Source organism: Schistosoma haematobium, chromosome 3 (genome assembly GCF_000699445.3).
Source record: "Schistosoma haematobium chromosome 3, whole genome shotgun sequence".
NCBI lineage: Eukaryota > Metazoa > Platyhelminthes > Trematoda > Strigeidida > Schistosomatidae > Schistosoma > Schistosoma haematobium.
This window is the reverse complement of record NC_067198.1, coordinates 6121639-6137156: the sequence shown is the minus strand read 5'-3', so window position 1 is coordinate 6137156 and position 15518 is coordinate 6121639. Positions and strand designations below refer to the sequence as shown.

The 15518-nt window shown below is 35.9% G+C and overlaps 1 protein-coding gene across 2 annotated transcripts in view; it reads right to left on the bottom strand.

The window, feature by feature from the left end:
• The window catches only part of SUZ12_1 (Polycomb protein suz12), a gene marked incomplete at its 5' end in the record, with an annotated part of 59280 nt that extends 48944 nt beyond the window's left edge, over positions 1 to 10336 (bottom strand). Inside the window, 4 exons of one of the 2 annotated variants that reach the window (XM_012938444.2) lie at positions 3330 to 3541; positions 4283 to 4802; positions 6891 to 7096; positions 7767 to 7794. In XM_012938444.2, the coding sequence (XP_012793898.1) occupies positions 3330 to 3541; positions 4283 to 4802; positions 6891 to 7096; positions 7767 to 7794 (966 nt within the window). Of the gene's footprint in view, positions 1 to 3329; positions 3542 to 4282; positions 4803 to 6890 lie in introns of both variants that reach the window. The other variant, XM_051212868.1, reaches the window with a different exon arrangement.
• Positions 10337 to 15518: the final 5182 nt, after the last annotated feature.

Here is a 15518-nt window from a genome sequence, read left to right as displayed (position 1 = left end):
AGTATTCGGCCAACAGGTCTGAAGTATCTTGAGTAGACGATCGTTTATAAATACCTGCACTTTTTTTATGATGGCTGTGGTCCTCAACGTTTCAGCTCAGTACTATAGAATCGTCTTGACGTTCGTACTGAAAATTCTGGTTTTGATGTTGGCTGACAACTCTTTTGAGTTCCTTATATTATTTACTTGTAGGAATGCTGCCATCGCTTTGCTAATCCGCGACTTTACATATGCATCATATATTCCTTGTTTATCGATGATGCTGCTCAGGTACGTAAACATTTCCACTTCTTCTAGAGCTTCTCCATCAAGCGTGATTGGACTAGTGATTTCTGGGTTGTATTTTAGGACTTTGCTTCTTCCCTTCTGCTTGTTGATTTACTGTATTCCCTTGCCAGTTTTTTTCGTTCTATCATATAGTTGTTGGATATTTCCCTCGCTTGCAGAGTTTCCCGCTGTCACTGCTTGGTCATCCACATATTTCTGCTTTTTGGCTCTAATGCTCATCTTCATTCTCATGTTTGATTCTGTGCATTGAATTTCTCTGCTCTTGTTCGGCTGCTTTTAATTGCTGTCACTCTTTCCACTGTTAAATCTTGCCCAAAGTATCGGTAGAGATCCATTCTTCATGATGGTGCTTCTGTATTTATTGTTCCAGCACCACCCGGCTGATTGAAGTTAGTGATTCTTCGATCCCTTTCCAATTGTTATCCACAGTAGTTTCTTCTTTGAATGAATAGATCTCGTAAGGCTTGGAAATTATTGCTGAGAAATATCTAGAATTCGTTGAGTTTTTCAGTGTTTCTCTAGCTTCAGTTTCATCTTGGCAACCACCAGGTAGTGATCAGAAGCTATGTTAGCTCCATGTTTGGTTCTCACGTCTTCCATTGACCTTCTGAATTTTTTACTGATGCAAATATGATCGATCTGGTTCTCTGTAGTGCGATCCGGTGAGACCCATGTAGCTTTGTGTATGCCATGTTATATCTCATTTCCGCAGTTATATGACGGGTCCTCCGGTCTCCTATAATGCCCGGACATTTCATGTACCTATATTAATTGTTGCTCTGGTTATTAAAAGGGGCATCGGCCTCGTTACTTTCGATGAAGTTCCAATTTCACCATTAGATGTCATAATTCTTCTAAATAAGATACTTTAACTTCCAGGACAGTTTAAATGGTTTTGATGATTTATTCTGATTAGCCTTTTTTAACAAAGCTGTTTTCTACGGGATAGGGTTGCTGACTACATGCCCTGCCCCCCACTTCTATCCGGGACTGGGACCGATAGTAACCCCAGAAGGGCTACAGACGGAGTCCCGGAAGAATTACATAGTTAACTTCTCACTGGACTTCATTTACCTATTTAAATTGAATCTGCCAGTCACAACAGGTACACATGGTTGACACGTATATACTTGGCTTTAAGTCAGAGTTTGTGTGAGAGCTAGTGTTAATATCCGAAAGCACAGTACAACTAGTTTTTTTCAACGTCAAACAATGTAATATAGTGGCTTAGATTTTAAAAGGTTAAGATGTCGTTATTTGACTATTTTAAAACTAAGTCACTTAAATACATGATTACCTTATAGTGACATGAGTAACAGGCTTAAGCAACTTAAGTAATTACAAAAGAAATGGAAACCAGCACTGGACGCGATGATAAAATGGTTTGAATGTGATATGATTTCATCACTTTAAGACAAACTACCCCAATTGCATTTCTGATACGATTTAACCAACAAAAAGACAATACGAACAAGGTCAGTAACGAATTTATATGAGCATGCCTTATCATTTCACTATATATAATTAAAACAAATTTTTGTTCAAACCACTTGTAAAAAACTAAACTTGAACTAGGAAGTGATAAAATAACTGTTTTGTGGTAAATACTTCTGAATGGCTTATTAATGTCAATTACTAGTAAAAGCTATTCATTAATTATACAAAACCTTTCTGATACTACCAATAAATAAATAAATTTTAGTTCAGTTTGGATAATTGAGTGTGAGTAGTTTAATTTTACTGTATACATTCTAAGACCATATGCCCTTTAATTGTTCGACTTTATTACGTAGAGATTATGTGCAACAATTTATAATTCTCATTATAATCACAAGCGTTGAGCTTTTTTCGAATTGCTAAACCACCCAACAGCTTTAAATTTCACCCTATCCATGTTTTTAACACTTTAAATGAAATGAATAAATCTAGGCATTTTGGTTAATTTATCCTGTTGACCAATGGAGAGATAGTACATAGATATTATAGAGGTGTCTATTACGAGAATACATGTCGATAGAAGTTGATTAGTTCATCAATATAAAAATTGATTCAAAGCTTTATTAACTGATTTGCTATCTATGTTAACTGATCTAAGCTCATTCGATATTTCCTCACCAATGTGAGTAACGGTTCAAAGATACTTGTAATTAAATACTAATAACTCACGAATAAAGTCTACTTTCAAATACCACGTTCCACAACCATAAAGTAAAACAGTGTACTCACTCCTTAAGTAAGAGCATGAATACACAATAATTATTGTTTAACTCAGGACTACTAAAACTATAAAAACACAGTGAATGAAAACTGTTGAATTTAACTTTGAAAGTGATCAATGATGAACACTATTGGCTTTAAAAAAAACTAAGACTATTTAGTTTTATATAATTCGCTTTCAATTTTAGAAAAAATTTTTCAGTCATAAACTCACGTGTATGCATAAAACTAATAAATTTTATTTTAATCCACAATTAGTATGAAGAATGGAAGCAAGGATCACTAGTTGTCGTTGCTAGCAACTAACTCTCTTTACAGAATATTTGTAGATGAATTGGTTAATATGCTTTAGAAGCAACTCTAAATGGTGCAGATGCATATAATACTCTTTACCCATTAGATTTCGAATTTTTGAAATTATTTCATAGTTTTATTCTGTGAATTCATTCATTCGTTCTCAAAGTATACGGACAATGTCTAGCGTGTTTTGCTACTAACACTGATATTTTTGTTACTACTTCAATTACTCTGGTATTTGTCATTATAGTTTCATCTTGTTATGCTTATAAGATGGGGTAACTTGGGCCGATATACATATGTGCCAGATTCTGTGTTGCCAACGACTGACTGATTGACTTGAAGGATATCAAAAGATTTATTATCCAGTTAATTTAAACACTGAAGAATTTGTTACATAAACATGTGTACCAGGTAGAATTTTTATAAAGTTAAATGGATGGTTAAAAAAATTAAAAACCGACGCTGTATAATGGAATTGTACAACAATAAGTGAGATACTATTCAACACAAAACAATGCACTTACGTCCACGGTGACCCAATCCACTTCTTTTTCACTATCGTAAAAGCCTTCAAAAACGAGTTCTAATTCTTGAAGCAATTCACCAGGAGTCGTTGAAGAGGAAGACGAAATGGATTCTGAGTACTTACTGGAATCCTTCGATTCATCATTCTGTCTGCAATCTTTTCGTCTTTCAATTAGACGTTCTACAATTCTGTTTATGCTTCGACGTGAACCTAGATCAATAATAAACTACAAGTTGATCGAAATACTTAATGGTTATGGTTGTCATATTTTTTGCCAAAAACAAATGTGAGGAAAGTTATAACTTTTATGAGGGCGGTGATTTTGTGGTTAAAGGACTCGGGATTCATACCAAACAGATCTCTAGTTTAAATTCCATTTACTTCGGTTTAGGCAGTAGGGTAGTATCACTCGATAACTCGTTCACCGCTAACCATATATCAAATATGCTAAAACTTGTAATTACAGGCTATATAGAGACAACTCGTTGGGAAAACAGATCAGGCAAAAAGGATTGATTAGTTCTACTTCTGAGTATTAACAACGGAAAATTACAAACCCTTCGTGATAGATTTAAGCTCGTTGAACAAGTTCGTGGTTACATCAACTCAGTAGATCGGTGGATTACGCGTCAGTGTTTGAAGAGAAAGATACTGGATTTAAGTTTCAATATGAACATTCAGACTGGAATGGAGACACATCGAGGTGACAAATTTCAAATGGGAGGGAATGTACCTCCTAAATTCCACTGCTAGCCACATATTAAATATACTAAAAGATTCGTAACTTTGTATTCAGCAGGATTTTATTCCTTTATTTTGAAATTAGCTATTCAGTGTCTAAGCTGGCAAGTCGCTTTGCTGATTACGGTTATTAAAATAAATTGAAATCAAATTTTAGACACACTTGTTATGCAGACCTAAGAAGCTAATACAGTGGGGATTTTAACTTACCAGACGACTGTTTACGGGATGGATTTGGCATCAAATAGCTGAGAGTACGGTCCAGATATAACGGACGATCACGATGACGATGGGAAAGATATCTATACAAGTGTGTTGGGATAGCAAAAGCCCGTACAAATGCTTCCTGTTTTTTAACCAAGTTATTAAAATCAACAATTGAGTTAGTGTAGTTGGACTGCGTACTTCTAGCATTGGGTTTTCTAGTATAAGAAAATCTTGAAGATGAATTGCGCCGAGTGTATTTTCGTTTAAGACCTGTTGTTCTGTTGGAACAACTGACCGATTGAACCTGCTCAATTGGGTTTTGATCATTAGGAATGATACCAAACTCAGAGTTAGTTTGTGGTGAAGTATTTGCCTGAGAATTGACATTTGGAATACGACGCCTATATGGTCGTTTATTAACATACACAGCCTGTGAAGTTCTGCATTTTAACCTGTACAAAGCAGAAGAACGGCTAGCAATACGACCATTCGGGATTCTGCGTTGAGATTTGGTTTGAATAAGCTACAAAAAAGAAAAGTGTGAGTCTAATTTGCTGCCATTCAATGCTAGAAAATTACTTTCATTAATACAGTTCAAAGATCTTGTGCTTTGACATGAATAGTAGCAGTAGTATCCAGAAAGACGTGATAATAACAATTAACTCATTCACCGGCTACTTTGGTGTTAGTGATACTATCCTATCACCCAAACTGAAGGTGGAATGAGGTTCGGATCCGAGACTTGGCAGCGGAAAGTCGAACACCTTAACTACTAAATCGAAAGGATATACACTTAAGCATTATGGGCTTGATAAACAACCGATCTATATACTGAGTTTCCTTATTTTCCCGAGACATACCCAATGAGTTCAAAATAAAAAGTTGTGACCAAATGAATTATTGCATCTCTGCATAACTGCCAGGGTCACTGAAGTATAGTAAGTAAACTAAAATGAAAAAAATAAATGAATGTCAATCGTATGGGGAGATATTTGACATTCAGGTAACTTGACTTTAAGGGAAATAAGGCATAGAATAAGCGCAGAATCCTGTATCGCAAGAAGGTACAGTGGTCGGATTAGTCTGAAATACTCTTGGTTTTATCGCTGCAACGTTAACCTGTATAATTTTTCAGCCAGCACGCTTCACTTCTGCACTAGCTTGAACTGGTCACTTTCAGTTGGCGATAAACGCGGCTTCAATAAGACTGATTATATTTACTGACAACAAAATGTGCTATTGAAGCCAGGTAGTGCGATTAAGTATAACGAAGTTCTGATAACTGAGAGCACTTAAAAAACACTTAGATATGTGATTTAGCATACATCATTTCGTCGGATGTTAAGCCAACCAAGAATATCTACACTGATTGAAATATTAGTAAATAATAATCATCTTCCTCGTCACAAAAGGCGTAGGTACAGAACAGAATTTTCAGCATATAATCTGACAACAATCACATTTTACACAATTTTAGGCGGAAAAAAAGTGAATACGTATGTGAAAAATTAAGCTGATAATTTCAAATGTGAAAACAAAAACATTTGCGACGACTATTTATTTCCGCATATGCCACAGTTAATGACTGATTTTACTCTTACAAAGTCTTGTATCATAACATATACACGTCATGTAAGACAGTTGATGTTTGTTATTCAGCTTTCGGTGAATAGATCCATATGTACTTATTTTTTTTGTTCTTTCAGATAGACCGTGAGATCGTAAGCTGAATAGATAGTTGAGTTTCCATGGTTAGGAATCACATAGTCATTTCTTATAAGTTTTGCAAACGGGCTGGAGCAATAAACAAGGGTATGTAATCATTAAGAATTAATAAATCGTAAAATTCAGGGTTAAGTAATGCCAGAACATAACTTTACATGCAATAGGGATTAGGAATACATTGATTTCGATACTAAAAAAGTAATGAAATGATCCAATTTGTGACGTTCACCAATGTGCATGGGCCACGAAACTGAATGACTAATTGAAGTCATAGTGTAGTAACATCTGATTCAAAAGCGACAATATTTAAGCGAGATCTTGCGAAAATTTATTGCATTTTAACAGCCGAAATTATTCGCAGATAAAAATAAGATGGGAGCATTACATATTGGAGTAAGTTATTATTTGGAACCGGTTGGTAAAAACAATGATGTAATTCATTTACCAGGTAAAGGTATTTGACTGAGTCACATAGGTTTTGTAAAAGCTGATTATAATACCTGACTGCTTCAAATGAAGTGGGGAAAGGGTTGGACCTGCAGCCTACTGGTTGACTGATAAGTAGGAAATTCTACGCTCCCATACACCATATGACATCAATTTCTCTCTAATTGGAGAGGGGATTGCTAAGACGAATGTCTATCGCAATCGTTAAATTCTCTCTAGGTAATACCCATCTGAGCAGACGAAACACAAACGATTTTGGCGACTATGTAAAACGTGACTTCTAAGTATACAAACGTAATTTCATTCTGAGGTGAGAAAATGTTTACTCACTGAGTTCCATTAAATGTTCCAGCAAACAAAAAACATACTGGCTTAGTTGATTGTAGTTACTAGGCGATTGTAGTGTATACATCACTGAATATTTAAACATAGTAATCACCTTAGCATAAGCTTTTCCTCTACAACATTTGGGATTACTTTTTTTCCTTGAGTCTACAGATGTACGTCTACTAGCCATTGAACGACTTGTCCTATCATTAGACCTCTTGACGTGTGAGGCGGTTCGACCTCGCCCAGGCTTGTTTTTAAATGCATTGCTAGACCTGGGAGTTTGCTTCTCAGGTGATTCCATGGACGACAACGGCCCTAAAAAGTTTAAAAAAGCATTAGTTTTAGGTGTGGGTTATCATAGTGAAAGGCTTTAAAGTTATGAACTATGAAATTATAACACTGAGATGACTTCCCGCAGGATTTAGCTTTAAGGAAGTTATTTTAATTGACTTTGATATACGAATGTATTTAGGCATTACTATAAGAAATTTCAACCTGTGTAGGATTTGAAGGGTGAACCCTAATACATTTTGGTTTTGCAACAGTTAGTAATGACTAATTTAGGTTATCTACAGTGTGGTCTTATGGGATAAACAGAAAAGGTTAGGTTATTATGGAATCACTACTTAGCAACAAATTTAAAAAACAGTAAACCACAAGGATTTTCCGGAAGATAACGATATTAATTGGTTGTTTAAACTTTGGTATGTTAAACAGAGTGACAGCAATCGAGAACTGAGCGATCAAAACAGTGAACTACAACTTGCACGACAAAGTTCCAAGCTACAAGATAAAACATTTATTTGAATGATCTTATTTAAACTAGTAATATCAAGTTAATCACCCTGATCACTGTTTCAGCAGAAAATTCTGGAGGTGTTGTTTTGCATTCTAAATCGACATGAAATGATGGAACAGTTGATTTTTCGCAGAGTACGGTTGCATTCCAAGTTAGGCACTCGGAAAAATGAAACATTTTACTTACCAAAGTATTTAACTACTTCCTCAGGCATCTTTTAGACACATGGCGTCTATTCGTCTAGATAAAATAGTACCAAGAATACAGACAAACGAATACAGATTATATGAAAACATTTTACGAACATAGGGATACAATGATATAATCATAGTGGTTAAGTTGTTGTTTTTGACGATGATTATTTAATCCAAAAAAATTAGCATCGATATTTATAAACATTCAGTAGAGTAACAGTTCTTGAGATAAAAACGAGACAGAGCAATGTACGGTGGTTTACCTTGCAATACGTGAAATTAGAAGAAAATCAAGAGAAGTAATTAATGATGAAAATCGGTTTCTGGCCAGGGAATATAGTAGACGTATCTACAAATCACAGTGTGGAACGCCAAAGCCAAGCTGTCGAGCATTTCTAATTAACATATGTCATGATTTTGAGGACCCGTAGTTTCATTTTCTATGCAAGGTTCAAACTGACATTTAGACGAAGCCTATTTTAAAGAACTCGTTTAAATCAGCCTGAGGCAAGAAGTAAAAAAGTTAATGCTCAGAAACATCTTGTTTTTTAAACGCATGAACAGCAAAACTGATGGTGAACTGACCACTGCTCCTCTTATAATCCAAGCAATTGGAAATCAACCAACCTGACCTGTCACTAAACAAATGAACGCTGACAACGCTCGTCTGAAACCAGTAGTCATGTGAACTGACTTCATGAATCCTAAAAGGATTATTCCACCTTCTAGCCAGTCTGTAGCTTGAAAATGAGAATAATCAGGTTAATTATTTGCTTAGCTCAGTAAGGATTTTGATAAACCTTTTGATTTGCATGTTTTGCTTCTTACTAGCAATTTAGATTTGTGTGAACTTTACGGTTTTACTAGTCTACCACAGATGTCGGAAAATCACATGTAAAATAGATGAATAAACCAACGGAATGTAAATATTATTTTCTTTGCTAAACAGTAAATTAAACCGAACTACTAAACGAGTAGACTCAACAAAGCATCCTTTTCGAGACGCTCATCACTTATTGTAGTTATCAAATTGTAAGTTTAACCTGTCTTTTTGGTAGACAACTTTTGCCGTAACTAAAATCACCTGTTATCACAACTGATTGTACTGAGTAAAAAACCATTCAGGCAACATAAGGTCGCAGTGACATATGGCGTGAATCAGAAGAGAAACCTGAATGGTTTATATCTTCAAATATTACTTTCCATAAGAAATGACTGGTAAATCTAATCGTATTGACACCGACAAAACTTCTGTCTTAATATTATTACTATGCTGTCTTTGTTGCTGTATGAAATAAAGATATTCATATTGCAGGGTTTACTGAACCCAATCAATGAGCTTCCTGGTTAACAAGTAAAATGTTTTTATAATTGTCGCTTTTGTTGTCAGAAAAACCAACACTTGTATGGAGTACCTCTTTATGAGGAAAAGCTTAAAAAATTAAATTTCTTTTGGTAAACGAAACGCCTCAATAAGATTATAATGCGCAGTTAGGTTTGTGTGTGCTCACTTGTCTCGTGCATCAACTGGACTTTTTATTTTATTTCAGCAACGTACAAGGCTTGGAAACGAGTCATCATACGGGGTTAAATATACATGAAAAGATCGCTACGCAATCTCTATGGATGAACAGTAAAACTAGAATGACATCATTACATTCTCGTCATTTTCAAAAGTAGCTACTTTGCTGGGATTGATAAAGTAAATGACTTCATAACACTATGAATTCACAAAAGTAACTTCAAAAATATCTTGACTCGTAAGTTAGTCGTGTCAGGTGGAAAAGATAGTACGCCGGACGAGGGAAACAGAGTATTATGTTGTTTAGTTGGCCAGCATGTCTGGGATACTGCATATGTTGCATATCGGCAATGTGATACAAACCAGCTTTTCAAAATACTACCGTCAATAGCGTCTCATTTCTCTTCTAAAGCAGCGGCCCATTGGTTTGGATCTTAACCAATAAGTCGCAAGTTTATAAACTGCTTCCTCTACTTTGTTTTGGGCAGCTGGGTAATATCTTTAAACTTTACACCTGAAGTGTAGCTTTCAGCGAAATACACGAATCTGTACCTGGTTAATTAATTAATAGCATTTCAAACCCGAATGCTACAATTATACAAAAAAGATACTTTTTCTAAACAATTTCGATGCCAAAGTATTGTTACTTTGGCAAAGTATATTATTGTTTCTCTTAAACTAACTGACTGCAGTGCAACCGAAACTCATTTCATTGTCTATGTAACTTTCATCTTATGAAATAAAGCCGCACTTCTTTTGCGTTTGAAGAGCTTAGTCTTAGTGAAACCACTGTTATTGTATTACTTGAGACCTCTAAATAAGACAGTTTTTGAATGTAGCTGTTAGAACTTCTATCCCAAGTGCACTTCCGTACGAATGCAAGCGATTGTGTTGAAAAATACAATAATATTAAACAGACTATTTAGTGACTTACACTTTTAACACTTATTATCATTGAACGAAAAGAGAACCATCCACAAAAATGAACCCACACTCACACACCAATCGGTTTTGAACCAAATTTACAAAGTTGATACTTGCAAGGTCGAAGCAAACAAACAACTCCTATAACAAATAGACCCTCTAATTTTATCTGATTTCCGGTTTAAGGACAGAAAGACGAAATTATTTGATAGTATTTTGTGTCGTAACTATTACGCTCACAAACCTAAGGGTAAGGACCCAGAAACTGGAGACATAGCACCGCAAAACGTACTGTAGACATATCTTCTACTCCATAAAAGTAATCAATTGCTGGAATTCTCTGCCAGCTGAGCTAGTCCAAGCTACTTTCCAGAAGTCCTTCAAGAGAAAACTTGGCATATTCTTAAGGATTAAGGGTAGAATCTTACTATGATTTGCCAACATTTTTTCTTTTCCTCTTTTATCAATAATATACCCAGGTTCCTGCCTGGAGTTATCGGTGATCCACTGCCACTAAATACAGAAGCGCATTAAGTGGAAGCTTCTTCTATTCTGTCCAAAACCGTTTGAACTATTTTAACTCTATTTTATAGTGAATGAAGTTAATCATGAGAGACTAAATTTTCTTGTGGTAGGTTCGAAGTGGTCATTACTTTGGGAATAAATTTGTAAATTTTAAGTCGCTTATCATTATTCTTTCTTCAAATTTCAATAACCACCAGGTAATCCTATTTTATATTTTATCCTAAGTCAGTACTAATTACACAAAACGACATTTTTTATTTTCATAACATTGTGTTGCACACTTTCAGATCTTTGTCTTTGTTGTCGTTTTTCTTGTTTTTCAAGTTTTTGTTGTGAGCATCAACATGCCTCGTTATCCCACCAATTCCAGTATAAGAATGAGTTTGTACTGAATTTAATATTCTCTATTACGTATCTAACCACGAGTCTGTCGGGACCATAAAAGTTGTTGCGAATTAATGTGGCCTCTGAATATAATATTTTAATTCGGATGAAAAAATATGTGTTATGTTGAAAGACTTTTATTGGTTTAGAATTTATCAGCTTATTGATAAATAAATTCCATTTTATAAATGTTTGCTGTGTTGGTGTTGTGAATTTGCCTCTAGATTTTAGGCCTTTGATAACAGTTTCTATGAAATCTTTCAGGGCGATAATTATAAGGCACAACTGAGGTCTATTTTGGTTTATTGTGTAACAGTAAAAGATATTAAAATATGAAAGACGCTCATTTTGTGACTTGTTCAGCAAGGTACGAATGTATGGTGTTTATCTAATTACTTGCAATGAGTCATGACATAGTGAACCTCTTAGGTCGTTTTAGTTGGAGTCGACGACTTGTCAAGTGAATTTCACCAGGATCTCCTTAAGCATGGAGATATTCCCTGCTACACTGGCAAGTGAGGAAATTCGGGAAACGTACATTCTCATTCACATGCAGCTCCTGCCAAACATTTGTTACATAAACATGAATTGGAGCAATGTATTTGATAATATTAGGTAACTTGTGTATAATGAGGGTATGCATGCTCCCACTTCTTATATTCATTTAGCCATTCTACTGTATCCTGCTTTTCTTGAAGAAGTTTTGTGATTCGAGGACGTGACTTATTCGGCTTTATTTATTCTCCTACAAGCAGCGTCAAGTAACTTTGGTGTACTATTAGCGTTAATGTATAGGGAGAGTAATTTGTTTGAAACAATTGCCACAAGAACATATTTTGTGTTTATAGTTAATTTTTATGTCGAAACTTCCTAGTTTTTGTCAGCTTTTTTCTTGTTGCTGACATTTCTAGTTAGGTGAGATTAACCTAAAAAACTAGTATTAAAATCTTCCAGTGTGGTTATGCATTGTATTATGTAGAGGATGCTATCTTTAGGTATTTGATCATAACATCGTGATCACATATTCTTTGAAAATAGAGGGAAGTTTCCAAATCGACTCTCCCTCTACGTCATATTTTCGTAATTGATGGGTTCCCATAGTGTCGAATTAAGTGATCATTTGTGTGTTGATCCATTAAATACCGGTTGCATACTGGATACGACTTGTCTTCCTTGAGAATCAACTTATGGGTTACCAAGATTGAAGCATTTTAGCCTCTAATCCTTGACTTTCATCCTTAGTGAATTCAAATAAAACATTCGGGAGATGCTTTTACTGTAGACCGTTGCGTTTTCCTGTGTCTGTTGTAATCTTTTTTCAGTTGTCTACATCAATTAATGTTTCAGAGTCGGCTTATTTACTCTAGATACTCGGCAACATGAGTCGCGTTAGAATCAATTATTGTCCGAAGAATTCTCCGAAGCCTAGGCATCTATGTTATTCTATCAAATTCATCCACTGCCATAACTGTTTGCGAAACCGGCGAGTACCGTCAAGTTAGGAGAAAAAGATGAATGTCCAGCAGTTTTGAGATGGTGGAGAAGATTTGTAACTCGGGTAAGTGACTTTGATTGAGTTTCGCTCTCTGAGCTGTATGTTTAGTAGTGGAGCCTTCATCGTTCTTTTGAACGACACCATCGGCACAAACGGTGAAAGCTCCATGACTAAGCCATCTAACTCAGAGAACAAAACTTCATCAGAAGTCTAACTGTTTATTTAACATTTCGACTACTATCATTGTAAGGACCAAAATACTAATATTTGGTTCGAACGCAGAACTTACTTACTTACGCCTGTTACTCCCAATGAAGTCTAGGCCGCCGACCAACATTCTCTAACCCACTCTGTCATGGGCATTCCTTTACAGTTCTATTCAATTGTTATTCATTCTTCTCATGTCTGTCTACATTTCACGGAGTAATGTGTTCTTCGGTCTTCCTCTTCTATTTTGGTCTTGAGGATTTCGTGTTAGGGCTTGCCTTGTGACGCAGGTGGGTGCTTTCCTCAATGTGTGTCCTATCCACTTCCAACAGTTCTTTCTGACTTCCTCCTCTATTGGAATCCGATCTGTTCTCTCACACAGTAGGTTGTTACTGATAGTGTAGTGTCCGGTCAACGGATCCGGAGTATTTTGCGTAGGCAACTGTTAATAATCATCTATATCTTCTGGATGATGACTTTCGTAGTTCTCTAGGTTTCCACCTCGTAAAGTGGAACTGTCTTGACATTTGTATTGGAAATTGTGACATTGGTGTTGGTGCACAGACAGTTGTTTTGAATTTCACATGTTTTTCAGTTGCAGATATGCTGCTCTTGTTTTGCCGATCCGCGCGTTCACACCTGCATCAGATCCACTGTGTTCATCAACGATGCTGCCCATATATGTAAATGTTTTCACATCTTCCAAATCTTCTCCGTCAAGTGTGATTCGATTGGTACATACTGTGTTGTATCGTGTTTAAACCTTTGTGTATGTTGAGACCTACTTCTGCCGAGGCTGTTGCTACGCTGGTCGTCTTCCGCATTTATAGTTGCGTGTGAGATAGAAGAACCAGATCATCTGCGTAGTCTAGATCGTCCAGCTGCATCCTACCTGTCCACTGTATCCCATGCTTATCCCCAGATGTTGATGTCTTCATGATCCAGTCGATCACTGAGAGGAATAGAAAAGGTGAGAGTAAGCAACCTTGCCTGGCACCGGTCTTTACTTCGAACGAGTCCGTCAGGCGTCCTCCTTTCACGATTTTGTAGTTTAATCCAACATAGGAATTCCGTATAATATTGACTATCTGTATACAGTCAAATAAACCTCGTTCCTTTTTGTAAACTATCTTAAAACATGACATCTTGCCTCTATTTTTTTTTCTCATGGACACATGAGACAATTTTTTACACTGCTTAGGCGGTCTTTCGTCTTTCATTGGTAATATTTATGACTTATTTGGTATACTGATACTGTGTTATGAAAATGAGCTATTATTTGGAGTGGAATACCACCATTTAGTGTAACTGATTCCTGAAATAAAGGTATGGAGTCTTTTCTACTGGTTCCATTACGGAATGAGACATGAATTTCCAGTCAAGATCATTAACGGGTTTGTACATCATTCCAGCAACTCAATTGTGATCAAGTAATCCATATCCACCAGTGGTCCCCAGTCATGACTTTTAGGTCGGGGAGATTCAGCCTGCTCTTTAGTAGTGTTAGATACGTTTGTTGATTGACGTAACTCTTACAAACAAAATCTTGATCTGTTATGTATGCGATATTCTTGTTGACTCTTGTATACTTAACAGTCATATTCAGTAGCAGTACATTATTTTGTACCAGGGGAACTTTTGAATGCATAGTGTTTGAAAAGCATTATTGAACTAAATTTTAACCTGTGATATTATTCGTTATTAACTAGTATCGCAAACATTTTATAACCAATTTTTGCTTCTGTGTGACCTGAGGTGGTCATGGATATTTAGAATTTGACAAGGCTGATATCCAGAATCCCTTATAGCCCAGAGTTTCCTAGGCCAACATAACAAGAAGTGAAGAATAAGGGAACATTATTTGGATTAAGGGGCAATGTATCACAGAGCATAGTATCTGAATTGACTGGCTGTCTAATGAAATTTGCAGCATAGTGCGCGTGTTTTAAAAGAGAACCTCGCACTCTAACCGTTGTTTCACGATCTTAATAAAGATATACTGAAATCAATAGTTCGGCTTTTTATAGATAAAACGGGCTAACTGTCAACATTGAAAGGTATTCTTCCGACTTTTGCTCAGAACTTACCACCTTTGGAATGTACATAAAAAATGAGCCTCAGTAGTACAATAACGCCCGTCCTTAGTACTGATCTAGTGTTTCAGCAAAACATGAAGTACCGCATACACTTTTAAGTTCCGATACTAAAAGTATATATAGGTGTTCAGTGCCATAAGTGTAGAATCCAAACTACGGTTTGGACTGTAGAACAGCCGTTCAGATAGGGTAGACACGCGCCTTTGCCCGTCAAAATCAGACCAAGTAATCGGGTAAATGATGGTTCTATAATTCATCATAAATTTAAACGTACATCATTACCTAAACAAATATTACCACCCGGCTATTCAACCAATAATTGTTCAGTCAATCAAATCTAAATTACTATAAATAAAGTTGATAAAAGATGCGGGAAAAATTACCAGTCACAACAAACGAACGCTATTCTATCCTGACTGGATAGAACAAGCACAAAAGGAGAAGCAAATCAATATGGCTGCCGCCAAGAACAAATATCAAGTAAAACAACATAGATGCAGTTCGGGAAGAAACACAAAAACTTAGTGAAGGCGTAAGAAAAATAAAAACTATAACAAAAAATACAAATATTAACAATTCAAATGTAATCAA